This window comes from Zingiber officinale, chromosome 2B (genome assembly GCF_018446385.1).
Source record: "Zingiber officinale cultivar Zhangliang chromosome 2B, Zo_v1.1, whole genome shotgun sequence".
NCBI classification, from domain to species: domain Eukaryota; kingdom Viridiplantae; phylum Streptophyta; class Magnoliopsida; order Zingiberales; family Zingiberaceae; genus Zingiber; species Zingiber officinale.
In genome coordinates, this window is record NC_055989.1 from 79,402,731 (window position 1) to 79,418,178 (window position 15,448).

Consider the following 15,448-nt stretch of genomic DNA (forward strand, 5'->3'; position numbering starts at 1 on the left):
CCCAGTTGATACCTTTTACATTTGATCGAGTCAGTTCGTTGAATCATCCAGCGAGTCGATAAAGCCGAATAAAAATGGACCTTACGATATCTGAAAACTATTATGAACGGCAAAGAATCAATCTATGACGATAAGAGAAGAAGACAAGAACAGTTCGTCTCCTGCCTTGTTGTCATGAAGACAGATTGAAAGGAACTCTAGAGCTGAAGTTATGGTAGCCCTTCTATGCATCTGAAGGGTCCCCCCGCCTCCAGCTGCCACGGGCCCCTTCACTCGAGCAAGGTCCCGCGGCGCGAATCGATCAGATCGGATGGCCGTCGTCGACGGTGGACGTGGAGGAGGGGCGGATCAGACGTCGGAGAAGGGGTCGTCATCGCGGAGAAGGAGGTCGTACGGCGCCCAGAGATCGTCGAGCGGGCACGGGCGGGCGGCGTCGAGGCGGAGCCACGGCTTGCCCTTTCCGCTCCAGTGGAGGAGGCTCACCGGCCCCGAATGTAGATCTCGGCATAGGCCCTCCTTGTTGTCGCCGCCGAGGCCGTGCTGATTCCACCGGTGGTCCACTCCCTTGACCTCGCCGGCGAAGACGAGGAGGAACGGCGGAAGCGAGCCGAGCTCGTAGATCCGGGCCTTGCGCTTCTGGACTTCCATCCAGAACTCAAGTTTACGGGTGTACTCGCCGGCACGCCAGCGGTCGAGATCGACGACCATGACCCCGGTGTTGAAGTAGCAGGGGGGGCGCCGGCGGCCAGTGAGGACGTGGGGGAGTGCCGGATCGGACCAGAAGCGGTCGGTGAAGTAAGTGGTGAAGTTGGCGTGGCAGTATTCGGGGGCGGCGAGGACCTGGTAAGGGGCGAGGTCGGTGGCCCAAAGGCGGGCGACGTCGTCGACGACGACGAGGTCGGAGTCGAAGTAGATGACGCGGCGCACGGAGCGGGGGAGGATATCGGCGAGGTAGATGCGCGCGTAGTTGAGGGGCTGGTCGAGGGCGCGGCGGACGGAGGAGGAGATGCGGCCGTGAACGAGGTCGGGGTCGAAGCGGTGGACTTCGAAGGTGAGGGAAGGGAAGGCGGCCGCCACGACGGGACGGAAGCGGCGTGGTCGGGTAGCCAGGAAGTGGAAGGCGATGGATTCGGGACAGGAGGAGTGGCGTAGAACAGAGAGGACACCGGCTACGGAGCCGCGGAGGTAGGCGGCGTCGAGGGTCATGGCGATGTGGATGGTCGGAGCGGAGACGCAGCCGGGTCCGTTGCGGAAAGCCGGGGCCTCGCGGAATCGGGGGAGTTCAGCGGAGGTCGGCAATGTCCACCTGGAGGCGGCCAGCAGGAAGAGCGCCGCCGCGAGGAATGCGAAGTGAGACATTCGCGGCGAAGGCGGAGGCGGAGGGGAGCCAGAAAGGTAGGGTGGATCGGGAGAATAATTGCGAGGATTTGAAGCGTCGCGGATCGCGGTGGCCACAGTCACCTAACGCAGATTATTTGTTTTTATTTATTAGGTTTAGTAAAATACTAAATCTTCACTAAAAATAATTTTCTTTATTTTTTTATGTTTCAATATTAGTTTTTTGTATTCTTTTTTTATTATTTTCCGTCCCATAGTTTTTTGTGTTTTTTTTTTGTTTTCCCCTTTTTTAAATTATTAAAATACAATTTCCTGTTAGTTTTTTTTTATGTAAAATTATTTCCTGAGAAATATTTTAACCGGGCCAAATACCATCACTTGTTAACTTGCTTCGGCGCTGACACAACCATGGCGTTCGCCACTGGGAGCAGCACCTGCTCCACCTACTCATCATATTCCCTTCCACTCCCATCCAATGGTCGAATACATCGTGAGCATGATGCGGCGGCGATCTCTCCTTCTCTTCCTCCTCGTCTCCTCCGCCCCTTTCTGCTTCGCCGGTGACGCCGACCTCTACCCGAAGTTGCCGTGCGAGGCCCCGGTCTACAACTCCTTCGCCTTCTGTGATACCTCCCTCCCTATCGCCAACCGCGCCCGCGCCCTAGTTTCCCTCCTCACCCTCCCGGAGAAGATCCAGCAGCTCTCTAACACCGCCGCTGCCGTCCCCCGCCTCGGCCTCCCGGCCTTCGAGTGGTGGTCCGAGTCCCTCCACGGGATCGCCTCCAACGGCCCAGGCGTCGCCTTCGATGGCTCTGTCCGCGCCGCCACCGAGTTCCCCCAGGTCATCCTCTCCGCCGCGGCCTATAACCGGACGCTTTGGGGTGCCATGGCCCGCGCCATCGCTGTGGAGGCCCGGGCCATGTACAACGTCGGCCAGGCCGGCCTCACCTACTGGGCTCCCAACATCAACATCTTCCGGGATCCGCGGTGGGGTCGCGGCCAGGAAACCCCCGGCGAGGACCCACTGCTGGCGGCCGAGTTCGCCGTCGAGTACGTGAAGGGGCTCCAAGGGGAGTATGACACTGGTGACGCAGATGGTAGCTCGTTGATGCTCTCGGCTTGCTGCAAGCACTACACTGCCTATGATTTGGACAGATGGGACAATTACACTCGCTACATATTCAATGCTCAGGTTTGTACACCTTCTGCCTGAGCATCAAACATAGCTTATTCGTTGCAGTGCAAATTAAATTTAAAAACAATCTTAACAGCTTAGCCAGAATTACTTTGCCTTTATGAGATGATAAGCTATGATCATTGTCCAACATCTGAAAAATTATATGAATTGCACAAATCTTTTAACATTTTTTCTTTTTTTTTGTGTGTGCAATGAACCAAATCCTGGCTTGTGATAAATATATGATTTGCACTCTTCCAGCAGCTTAAACTTTTGGTATTGTATTCTCCTAAGGTGTGTATTCTGGCAAGTAAGCAGTAGGCTTGATTTGAATACTTGGACCTTGTGAAAATTGAACTTTTCCTTAAGGTTTTCAGACTATAGTAATCAATCAAATGTTCAACAGTGTTTAGTTAATCCCTGAGCTTCTGGGACTATCATGATTAATCAATCCTTCGACACATTTAAACTAACACCTTAGCCTTTTTGAGTATTGTAATTGTTCAAAGCTTTGACATGGTTTAGTAGATGATCAGCTTTCTATCTTCTTTGACAAGACTATGCAATTTTACTTTTATACTCTATGTTACCAGGTTAACGAACAGGACATGGAAGACACATACCAGCCGCCATTTGAAAGTTGTGTAAAAGAAGGCCATGCAAGTTGTCTCATGTGTGCCTACAATCAGGTCAATGGTGTGCCTGCTTGTGCTCGGGCTGATCTCTTAGACAAAGCACGTAAAGAATGGGGATTCAAGGGGTATCTTATGTTTTTGCTTCTTGCATCATTACTTAGAACCCCAAACTGAAAAGCATGCTCTGCCATAACTTAGCATGTTTAGAGCTTTGTGACTTATTTAATGAGATGTTAAATGCAATTTTGTAGGTATGTTACATCTGACTGTGATGCTGTTGGAATAATTTACGAGGATCAAAAGTATACTTCTTCTCCTGAAGATTCAATTGCTGATGTTCTTAAAGCAGGTTAGAACTGAAACTAGAAATGCTCAACATGTGATTGCTTTCCCTTAAAAGCATTGTACAATACTTCCATATCATGCACTATTGATATGCCTGTTGAAAAGGAATGGACATAAACTGTGGAACATATCTTCCTCGGCACACCGAGTCTGCAATAAGATCAGGGAAGGCCCAAGAAGAAGACATTGATAGGGCTCTACTTAATCTCTTCTCTGTCCAGCTTAGGCTAGGGATATTTGATGGCAAAGGTGCAAAAAAACAATACGGACATCTTGGACCTGATAATCTTTGCACCAAGGAACACAGGGATCTAGCTCTTGAAGCAGTAAGACAAGGAATTGTCCTTCTGAAGAATGCTAAAGATTTTCTACCACTAAGAAAGCATGAGGTGAATTCTGTTGCAATAATAGGTCCTGGTGGTACTGATACAACTGTATATGGTGGTGATTACACAGGTACAAGTTGATCTATGATCATATGCAATTCTTTTGCATCATAGGTGAATTTTTAATATTCTCACAACTTCTTATAGGCATACCATGCAATCCAACAAGCATCTTGGAAGGGATCAGGTCTTATGTACCAAGAGCCACATTTGCTGCCGGTTGCATTGATGTGCCCTGTCAAACAATGGATGGATTCGATGAAGCTTTTGCTATTGCAAAGGATGCTGAAATTGTTGTTGTGGTGGCTGGATTGAACCTAACAGAAGAAACAGAAGATCTTGATCGCTACAGCCTTCTGCTTCCTGGCAAACAGATGGAACTCATCAGGGCAATTGGCAATATCAGTAAGAAACCATTGATATTAGTCCTAACTGGTGGAGGACCTATCGATGTTTCATTTGCAAAAGAAGATCCATTGGTTTCTAGTATTCTTTGGCTTGGATACCCAGGTGAAGTCGGCGGGCAAGCACTTGCAGAGGTTCTATTTGGTGATGTCAATCCAGGTCTGTTTTAAACATTTGATTGGATTAGCATAGTCTAAATCCATTATGAGAAGAAAAAAATTATAATTGTGTTAAATTGAGATGGAAGGTTTTTAATCTGCGCCTCACTTTGATTCAATGCTAAATTGAGGTAGAGCTTATTGTATCCACTATCCCAAAATCACTATTCATTTAGGAGCTTATTCCATGTTAAATTGGTAAAAGCTATTCTAGCTCAACCATGATAAAATCTACAACAAACAAATTTGAATAAGTTTTATAAGAAAAATGAACAGCAAAAACACTGCCAAGCTTGGATCGGCCTGCTTAGTTACAGCCTAATTATACAATCTTATTGTGCCTAACAGAAAAATGAGATGGGAACTGTATTGCATATAATGACCTGATGAGATATTGTACCATATTAATAGCTTTTTCCTAAAGACTTAATTGTTTTGAAATACCTGATTGTAGTTGAATAACCATTCCAGTTCATGGAAATGGTAGAGTTTTACAAGTGGTGGCTGATGAAATCTTTCTGCATCAGGTGGCAGACTACCTGTGATGTGGTATCCAGAATCCTTCACTCGCATCCCTATGACTGATATGAACATGAGAGCTGATCCTTCAAGAGACTACCCTGGGCGAACATATCGATTCTACACTGGAAAGCAAGTTTACGACTTCGGATATGGTTTGAGTTATTCAAAATATTCATACAAGTTTCTATCTGTGCCTGAAAAGATTACAGTGTCACAATCATCTGCTAAGGATCACATAAAGTCAAAGCCACCACACATTGTTGCAACTAAGGTGGTCTCAACTTGTGATGTAAAATTTCATGTGAAGATATCGGTCTTTAATAATGGCCATATGGAAGGAAGTCATACTGTTTTATTGTTTTATCGACCCAAAACAAGCATCAGAGGAGCCCCACGCAAACAATTAATTGGATTTGAGCGCGCACATATAAAAGCTAACGAAGCTGCTGAAGTGGATATTCTAGTTGATCCTTGCAAACATTTTAGCTTTGCAGATGTACAGGGTCAACGCATTCTACCACTGGGAACTCATGTTTTGATGCTGGAAGATCTGGAGCGTGAATTGGTGATCGAAACAGAAGAGTTTTCAGTGCAAAACAAGAAGATTGAGGATAAGGTTGATGAGAAGCAGTTAAAGAAATCTCATGAAGAGCTTTGAGTTCATTAGCTACTGTTAGATTACGATAATGTTTCAGACAAAGCTGTGTAGTTGACACTGCATCAGTTGGGATCTACAAACTGTTATGTAGATTAGCCAGCAAGGACAGTTTCTTTGTACTGTTAATTAGTTAATGTATCCCTAACATTGTCTCTTAGTCGTCGAGGGACTTACTGCTTTGCAGAATGCTGAGTTGAATAATAGATTGCAAATGTAGAAGTCCAATCAGCCTTTACAAAATGTTAACTCGGATGGTAGAAGCATCAATAGTCCTTCCTCTCAAGTTGCTTCGTCTCCATCTCTGAATGTAGCTGCCGTGGCTGCATCTCAATCTTGAGTTAGTTCATCTCATTTAAAGTTGCTTCTTTTCTTTTGGAGCACGATTAATTTTCCTTAGCACCCCTAGATAAGCCATTATTTTCTCCTCTTATACTACTACTTTATACTTCTGAAATTCAAATAGATAGGCGGATACCTGGTCACTTGGTATCCCGACTCCTTGACCGACGTTGCAATGAACGATATGAGCATGAGAGTTGATCCATCACGGGGCCATCCCAGTCATACATTCTACACAGAAAACGGTATATTAATTTAGATGTGCTAGTTATTCAAACTCCTCGTACAGATTTTAGGGCACCTAAAACGATCAGATTATAGGGATCAACGAAGATAGCCTCCATGCGCTGTGTTGTTTCGGAGACCTAAGATTAGAGGTGAAGGTTACCTTTTGAAACAATCGATTGGATTCAAGAGGTATTTTGGTAGAGCCTTACAAGCATCTAAGCACAGTTGATGTCACTGGAATAAAAGAGTACTTCCTCTTAGAGCATGCCAAAACAATGGATCATAAGACTTGAGAAGGACTGTTGATCAACAATTGTTGTTGATAATTTAAAAGATTAATTGTTGATGCCAACAGTCAATAAGAAATGATTCATCATGGAAGCAATTTTAATGAGAAAATAAACAGCACCATATTCCATCAGAAAGCAATGAATTGTGACTCAAAAGGATCACTTAGCACAAATATGTGCAAGAGTTTTGTCTCAGAAACACTTGCAACAAAACCAACTCCATGCCTGGTTAGCATACTACAAACTTTGGAAAATCAGTATGACTTGTTCTGTTATGTATCAGCTCTTTCTATATCACAATTGTCATGGTAAAAAATTGTTTATGATTGTTTTTTTCCTTTGCTGAAAATTGTAGAACACATTTCTTTGCTTAGCTAGAATTAATTGCTCAACAGAATTCAAATATAACTACATCACTGAGAGGAACCTACTAATGATCTTCTTCCCGTGCAATGGCAATAGGAAGCAGAGGTAAAATTTTGGTTAGCAGTTGGAGGAAGGGGTTGACCGAAAATTTGGCAAAGCTCGTTGAAGCGAGTGAGGTTGAACTTATGCTCTTCCATAAGGGATCTTTGCTTGGTGGCAAGGCGGCTTGCAAAGAAGCTCTCAAAGCAGGGTTCCTTAGAGGTCCTGAGGAAGAAGGAATAGCCGGCCAAAAAGTAGAAGGAGGTGAGATAGAAGCAGATTGGCTCCATCACATCCCATGAAAGCTCCCAGAATGTCAACCGCATCAGTCCAGCAGTTTGTGCCAACATGAAACCCAACCCAAGCCACAACTCCTTCCTTACTAGAGCTGCTGCTTTTTTTTCAATCTCAAGTTTCTTCTCTTCCATCTTCTTCAATTCCTCTCTCATTCTATCATTCTGATAGCTTAAAGATGATGGGATCATGTTCTCAACTGTTTGGGTGACCTGCATGAGCAGAGCAGAAAAAGACAAGACTCATTCTTTGATCTCTACCAACTAGTATCCATGATGTTAGCAAGAATCTACCAGCCAGTGGTGCATAAATGAAAAGATATAAAAGTAGGAAACCTAATTCCAGCAAAGGTTAAGATGGCAAACTAGCCATAAAGGTGCATTACTTAATAGAATTCGAACAGCTCACTATAAATCACCAAATTTATAAACAAATCAAGAGTTCAATCATCTATGCCTAATGAAAAATTAGCCCATCTCATCTTGTCAACACAGTTGTGTAAAACTCACAATCATAATGATAGTTCAAGAAAAAAAATTCCGTCCAACCTCCACATGTATGTGCCAGCCTTTCAATATTTATCAAAAAACATGAAAGGAAGAAGCTTATTCCTAAAATTTCTATGTCCTCCAACTAGGTTAATCTTATTTTAGAATGCCAAAATTTAGACTAATATTTCTTAAAGACAAAAAGAAAAGTAGAAAGGTGTGAATAAAAAATCTTAAGTAAAGTAAGAGTTGATCATTGGGTTGGATGATTTTTTGTCAGGGAGCTGTCACTGTGAATAGGTAAATTCCATAAAACAATGAGGCAGATAGAAAAAGTTCCTACGATTGTTGATTTTTCTTAGTTTCTCCTAGGCATATCTTAATTTTATTGCTTTTCGTATGCAGATTTAACTCCAGATAGTTGCCCCCAAAAGGTTTAATCAAATTGTCTCCAGAAGCTTTAACACCACCATTCTTTGATTTCTAATCCCTTCCTGTTAGTTCCTGCTGGAAAGGAAAAAAATCCGGAGAAAACGAAATCAGTCCTCCAGCAATCGCATGAAAACAACCATCGAACTCAGAAAATTACCAACCCTAGATTTGCATAACACAAAAGAAAAAAAAAAAAAAGATTGATCTTCCTCTCCCAAAAAAACGGTATTTAAAAAAAAAGTTTACCTCTTCGGGCTTCAGGAATACGACGTTGCCAAAAACTAACACAAGGCCGGACTCATCGAGCGATCGGGCAATCTTCAGCCCCTGCTCGCTATTCGTCGCTTCGGAGCAGATCCGTACAAAGTCGGAATAAGAGATGCAGCTCTCACCCGCCGTCAGCAGCCGCGAACGTACGGACGCCACCTGCGACGCCCTTATTACCTTCTTCGCCTCCTCCAAAGACACACTCTTTTTCTCCATTTTCTCCTCTTTCAGTTCCGGCGTCGGCGTCGGCGCCGGCGGCAGGATCACGTCGAGGGGGGACCTGTACGGGCTAAGACCTCGGATCCGCTCCGCGATCCGATCGTCCTGGAGGATCATCGGGGGAACGTAGGGCGGCAGCGCTGGCTGGAAAAGGGGCCGCTTCTGGAGGAAGGGGTATCGGCCGAGTATGGAAAGGCTGCCAGCACCGCCACCACCGGCGCAAGCGCGGAGGAGGGAGGCGAACCGCCGAGAGAAAACCTCCCGGAAGGCTGCCATTGGAAGACCACTTGGGTTTGGATCCAAACAAGAAACGGAACTGCCAGGTGCAAGCAAAGAACGAGGGATCTCGCTATTTATAGTGGCGATGGAGATGACCGACATACGGCGAGCGAGACCCGAAAAACGCTCGCCCGTTTTGAAAGCAAATAACGGAAAGAGTAACTCTCCACAAATTAATTAAGGTTAAATTAAAAACTAAAAAAAACAAATTCTTAGCGGAAGTGATAAGGATGTATATCATGTCCCAAGGCAAGATGACGTGGATCTCGCGTGCCGTTTTTTATAATATTTAAAAATTATTTTTAATTACTTAAACAAATTTTTAAACTATAATTTCATTTTTGTTTCTCTATGTAAATAATGAAACGTGGATGACTGGTAGGTCAGCGGGTCCACGTGGTCGGCCCGAATTTATTGGAAGGAGGAGGCATGGGCCGTTACCGTAATCATGGACGGTCCAGTTCATCCGCCGGAAAATGATACAAGTAATTAAAACGAAACACGCAACGAACAACACGTGAGCCCACGTTAGTCGGCGCGGTTTTTATAGGGAAGGCAGCTACTGCATAACATAGCAAGAATTCAACGTGCTTTTCTAATGTATTTTAGCTGGGCGACCAAACAAATAAAAATGAGAGAGGGACAATATAAAATATAAAAAGAAATAAAAAAAATATGAAAAGAAATGGGCAACAATTAAAAGTATCTCTACAATTTTTTCTAAATATCAAATAGACGTCCCTTTCTATTTTTTTTAATGACGCTTACTCCACTCGCTCCCTCTATAAAATCATAGAATTGTCTTCGATATCTTTAATGTTTAACATATTCAATAATATGTATATTCAATAATATTTATATTATTATGAATTCATAGCTGATATAATATTATATAAAGTAAAAAAAATGATTTCATTTCCTCATCACTTTCCTTATTATCGGTCCCATAACAATATAAAGATAAATTATAGCATCAAACGATTTCCTAGATCTCATAACAATATAAAGATAAATTATAATATCAAACCATCTCTTATGTAAGAGAGAATTTAATTCTTATGCGAATGAACTCAACGTGAATCAAACTCTTAGCCAATGAAATATCTTTGCCACCCGAATACTAATTCGGATACAATTTTAGAAGTGCTGCTACAATATTATATTATAGTAGTTGAGATTTCATGACTATTACAATACGTTGGTCAACGGAATATCTTTGTCACTTAAATATCAATTCGACTACACCTTTAGAGACTCTGCTACAATATTATAATAGCTGTAATTTTATGACTACTATAATATAAATTTATCTTGTGCAATAATATTCATGTTATAGTAGTTATTATTTTAAAACATAGATTTATACAATTAGTGTATAGAACTAGATAATAGAAAATAATATTATAGTGTTGGCAAAAGGTAATAATGTTTATTCGAGATGTCCCTCAGAGTCTGTCCTTAGATTTTGTGAAGGGAAATAAATCATGAGTAACTATTAGTTTGAGCAATGGCCAAAAGCATAAACCTATTTACTAATAAGGAATTAACCCTAAGACCTGATGGTAATATTTTATATACTAATCAATTGAAGGAATAAAAAAAATAGAATAATGATATGCACAAGAAAAAATTTTAAAAATATGTTAAGGATAAACATATAAATTTATGGTTCATCATTTTATTTTATTATAGATCCCATCATTTTATATATTTATTTTTAATTATTTTTTTAAAATTTTTTAGTTGAGCATATCATTTTTTTTAGAATAATATTATGAGAACAATTCAACAATTTACTGTGGGCAATTGTATAATTTTATATCAATTACCGGTGGAACAGAGTGAGAGTGTTCTTTTATTAAACAACCCCTTGATTGAAAATAAAATAAAATAAAATAAGAAGCTTTTTTTAATTTTTACCCAAAAGAATTCGTTTCAGAATTTTGGAAGGTCGTACTCACTAATCAATGGCGTTCTCGTTAAGAAATCGATGTAAGAAAAGTCGGAAGAAGTTTCATATTTGTACTTGATTACTCAATTTCTCTCAACTTTCCTTCCCTATTTAATTTCTCAGTTTGAGAACATTAATTTCTTAATTTCTCACTATATCTCAATTTAAAAAAAAATCAATTTCTCAAATTTTTGGAAATATATCCTCCATTCCTCAAGTTAAAAAAAAAATCAACTTGATCTTATTTTCTTAAAAACAAATCTTCTTCCAAAAAAACAAACTCTTGATTTTTTTTTCCCATCTTTAATTCATCCTTTTCCAATAATTACTACAGTGAGAAAAAAAAACTCGGCATAATATTTTGAGAAAATAGCCCACAAACAATCTAAAATTAGTTTTGTTACTTATTGACAAATAATAAACAAAGTAAAGCAACCATAAAAATTGAAAATTTGAGAGGTGGATAATATTGTTTCAAGTAATCATCTCTGAATAAGGTGTTGAAAACTAACCAATAAATGATTAAAATATAAACAAAAGACCAAGATTTTTGTGAACACACAGTATATATACATCCTAAAGAGGTGTCAAATTCAGAGCATCAAAGTCAACTAACTGCTTACAAAGGCTAGATCCAGTGGTTAGAGAAGAGAATTGAGAACAGAACATACTTTTGTACAATAACTGACGTTGTATTTTGAACAGATTCTAGTCATCGGCTCTAAAGAAGTGCAGCAACTTTAGAGGCTTAAGATTTTCCTACAAAAAAACAAGTTGGTTCATCAGAATATGACGATATGTGCACGATTTGAATGAGCAGTGAACAATAGGTCAACTACTAACCTCCAAATTCTCCACGCAAACAGATGGGAAATGGAGTCCAGTGGAGCAGTTTTGAAGGGTTTCAGGATGTTTCATCCAAGCCTTGTTTGCTGCAAGTGCCTTCAGCTTGTAAAGGAACATCTGTAAAGAATTCAATTCAGATTATACAAGCATATCTCTTACAACTAGTACAGCTGAAATGGATGTTTATGAACCTCAGACAATGGAGTTGTTGGTTTCTCCAACTCATCTCCTTGGATACACACACCAGTACCCTGGCACTCTGGGCAAAAGATGGAAGTAATTTGGTTCTTGAGAGTTGATTTGCTCTTGCGGCCTCGTGTGACTCTCATTTTGGTCTTCTGATCAGCCAATATTTCTGACTCGCATAAGAGGATCCAGTGTATGAGGCAAGATGCATGAAATGGATGAAATGCCTGCATGGTATATGGGGATCAATAAACAGACCTCTCTAGTTAAGAAGAATACTAGAAAACAGTGTAAAAATATTACTCACTCCATTAGTGTTCCTACTGCTGCAGGCTAAATTGCCAGTACGAACATTTAGTAGGGTAGCCACATCCTTTCCGGGGAGAATCGGTTGCCCACAAATATCGCAGGTTCTTTCTGCAGCCAAACGCTTCCGTTTCCTAAACTCTCGCCTGACAACTTTGCTAGATATAAGTCTCCTTTCAAGATGTTGTGAATCTTCTGCCACAATTTCACGTAGAGTCACGCTATCCTCAGATGGTGACTCACAGGACATATTTACATTATCTGAGTACTCTTCCTGATCTGAGAATGATTTCTTTTTCCTCTTCCTACGATGTCCAGAATCATCCACTTCAAAGAAAGAACCAGTGGGGTCTTCATCGTCTGGGGCACTTTTTCTGCCTAAGCCATAAACATAAGGAAAATTTATGATAGCAAAGTCACAATTTGCTAACACCTTAAACTCATCGCCAAAGTCAGAATCTGCTTCACCAAACCAAGCACACCATATTTTAGTTATCTTACCATGAATTTCCTTGCTTTTCTGTATTCTACATGCAATTTGCCCGACCCCTAAATGTCGCACTCCCAAATCTGATGACTGATCCTTATGTAAGACTCTGGGAATGATCAACCTAGTCCCCAACCAATTGCATCTTGAAATCATATCTAGGAACTTAGAGTTAGATCTCACAGAAGTCTTGCGTCCACTTGCAGCCAACCTGAGGTTAGCATCCGTTGAGCCATTTGATTTGTTGCACCCAGTAATATGGGGCTTGTCAAGAGAATTCAGTTTGAGCATCGAAGTTACTTCATCATTAGTCCTAGAACTGTTGCTAACAACCAAAGCTCTATCATTTTGACAAGCTGTATGTGATAACAGCGAGTTAGACTCACGAGAACTATCAAAGAATAGAACACCATCATTGAACGGCCAGGGAGTGGCACCAAAAAGGGTAGCTTTGGCTGCCGCAAACCTCTGGGAGTGGAAATTTCCCTGAAGATGATCAAACAAGACCGTGTCACTGTAACACGGGGTTAGGCAGAGGGTGCAGAAGAAAATTATGCGCTTTCCAACATGTCTCAGCTCCACATACTCGTGTCCCTTCTGCCGCACCTCCCTAAGAGTAGTCCTTGCAGCTATCTCACGAAGATTCACTGGTGCTTCCTTCCTGAGGACCAGTTCTCTTCCCACCATTACTACAATCTTCAAATCAGATCAGTACGCCCTTGTTTCTCCAAAAAATATTTCTACACAAACGCTTTTGCTGCAGATCCAGTTGAGCATATTACAATACAGCAACAAAGCGTAGGTATTTGAACATTTCCTCCCATTCAGCAAGCAGAAGCTCTAGAATTCGCTTGATGAAACCCTAGGTCTTATAATCTCCGACAACTGAATCAAACTTACTCCCGATATGAAGGGTGAGCACAGTGGCTTAAAAGTTTTCAAGGACGATTTTTTTTTTCAAATCCTGAAAGCAAACCCTAAGAGGACCTTAATTTCGTATAAAAGCGTGAGGGAAACTGTCACATACCCTTTGATCTCGTATTCCTCGCCGTTTTGTCGTCGGAAAATCTTCAAAAGTGCGGAAGGAGCAGAGGATCTCCCTGTAATCCGCCATATCAACGGCCATCACGCAGGAATCCAACCAAAAATTGGTAAAAACAAAAACAAAGTTTCCCCCTTTGGGGAGAAGAGAATAGAGATCAAAACGAGAAAACAAATTGATCTGGAGGTGGATGGAAGAAAAGGTAGATGCTTGGAGGAGATGGCGCAACGATCCTCTTCAGCCGGTATGGTGACGGTGGAGCACCGATAGCTATCGAGACAGGGAGATCGGATAGCTCACGGTTTGCCCGTTGAAGTAATTAATCAACGAAATATACTTCAAAAAAAGGAAGGCCCACGAAATGTACCCAAATTCTTACCGAACCTGTTTACTTATACGGAAAAGAAGCAATCCCATCCCACTGTGCACACTTTTAGGTTGGGCAAATATAAAATGAACTCCCTTTTATTTTCATTTTTACTGAAAGAACATCTTATATTAAAAAAATAGTAAAACAAGCTCACATTCCAATTATAAGGGAGAAAGTAAGAAAGAAGTTAAATTCCTGTGCCAAATTGAAATTTTCTCGTTATTTAACCCTAATTTTGTCATTGGCGCACTTTCGTTGCTCCCCTCTTGCCGTGTATTCGCTTGCTTTCTGCTTCTGCTCCTCGCGATTCTCCTGCTCGCGAGTCACGATCATCTCGCCGGTTTCTGGTGAGTTGATCTGTTTATGCTCTCATGTACTCCTTCGGATTCCTCGCAGATTTCATACGGAGAAATTTCGTGCTGGAATCTATGTGATTTGAAGAAAATTTCACCTTTCAATATGTACTGTTGCATTTGATTTAGTCATTGACCTAAAAAAAGGGGCTTTGAAAAGGTGAATTTTTTGTTCTTGCTCCAATCGATAACGTTACAAAATCTGATGTGCGAGGCCTTTTGAGACCTTATGAGAAAAAAAATAAAGATATTTTTGATTGTTCATCGGTCCCCTGCGCGGAGTGTGTCAGATGAACTTCCTTGATAAGTTACATATATTTTGTTTTCAGTCTAGTTTTCGAATTATTACTTGTGGGCGTGTTAGATTAGATGCCATGATGCATTCTTGACTTCTTTGTGTTGGCATTAAAAGAATGGATTTTTTTCGTGATTGATGAGCTACGATTCTTGAAGTAGTATTGCTGCAAGTCTAATGCTCTTTCACACTAAATGGGTCGGCTTGTATCTGTCAGTTAACGGCCTCAGCATTTGGACTGTTTGTTTGGTGATGTTCAGCATTAGGGTTATCTGCTTACCATTCTACTTCTAGCTTCTGTTTTTTGTGGTTCTAGGCCAATTCATGTATACATGCATTGTGAGCATGGTTTTGAGTGATCTCCATGATTTGCAATTTTGAGGATTTTGATCTGCTTATCTGTCTGATTAAAGGGACCAAACTGTAGTGTTCATCTGTTCACTTTAGGATTAGTAGTCAAGCTATAAGTTCCAACTACTAAGTAAGAAGCTGCAATGGGCCAAAATAAGTAAGGGAAGAGCAGAATTTACAGGTTATGTATAAGAAGTGATAGAAGGAGAATGGATGCTCTTCTTAGATGACAATGAAGTTGCTCTACTGATAATAATTCTTTTTCCTATTTTTTTTAGAAGAAATTACTTAGTCATTTAGTTGCTGCTTTACATGCGTCTTTATTTTTTCATCTTACAATTCTGTGAATGCAAACTTCCATGTAGTAGACGATGCTATTTTATTCATAATTCTGAT

General features: G+C 41.2%; 4 protein-coding genes and 1 long non-coding RNA gene across 5 annotated transcripts in view; 2 read left to right on the plus strand and 3 right to left on the minus strand.

Annotated features, from left to right (window-relative positions):
- Positions 1-59: 59 nt before the first annotated feature.
- Positions 60-1,359, minus strand: LOC122045980 (probable galacturonosyltransferase-like 3). The gene has a single exon (XM_042606441.1). It carries the CDS (start codon positions 1,357-1,359, stop codon positions 349-351), a length of 1,011 nt encoding a protein of 336 aa, XP_042462375.1. The 3' UTR covers positions 60-348.
- A 106-nt stretch (positions 1,360-1,465) lies between these two features.
- LOC122045977 (probable beta-D-xylosidase 6) lies at positions 1,466-5,781 on the plus strand. Its single transcript, XM_042606439.1, has 6 exons — positions 1,466-2,530; positions 3,109-3,275; positions 3,402-3,499; positions 3,601-3,951; positions 4,029-4,445; positions 4,972-5,781. Exons 1-6 carry the CDS (start codon positions 1,814-1,816, stop codon positions 5,622-5,624), a joined length of 2,403 nt encoding a protein of 800 aa, XP_042462373.1. The 5' UTR covers positions 1,466-1,813; the 3' UTR covers positions 5,625-5,781.
- Positions 5,782-6,781: 1,000 nt separating this feature from the next.
- On the minus strand, positions 6,782-8,985 carry LOC122045978 (calcium uniporter protein 3, mitochondrial-like). The gene is made up of 2 exons (XM_042606440.1): positions 8,347-8,985; positions 6,782-7,392 (listed from the first exon to the last, which is right to left on the minus strand). Exons 1-2 carry the CDS (start codon positions 8,965-8,967, stop codon positions 6,895-6,897), a joined length of 1,119 nt encoding a protein of 372 aa, XP_042462374.1. The 5' UTR covers positions 8,968-8,985; the 3' UTR covers positions 6,782-6,894.
- A 2,331-nt stretch (positions 8,986-11,316) lies between these two features.
- LOC122045981 lies at positions 11,317-13,993 on the minus strand. The gene is made up of 4 exons (XM_042606442.1): positions 12,156-13,993; positions 11,854-12,075; positions 11,660-11,779; positions 11,317-11,575 (listed from the first exon to the last, which is right to left on the minus strand). Exons 1-4 carry the CDS (start codon positions 13,326-13,328, stop codon positions 11,525-11,527), a joined length of 1,566 nt encoding a protein of 521 aa, XP_042462376.1. The 5' UTR covers positions 13,329-13,993; the 3' UTR covers positions 11,317-11,524.
- A 317-nt stretch (positions 13,994-14,310) lies between these two features.
- Positions 14,311-15,448, plus strand: part of LOC122049220 — a 2,152-nt gene continuing 1,014 nt past the window's right edge. The window contains exon 1 of the long non-coding RNA XR_006130887.1: positions 14,311-14,400. This is a non-coding gene — a long non-coding RNA (uncharacterized LOC122049220). The remainder of the gene's footprint in view (positions 14,401-15,448) is intronic.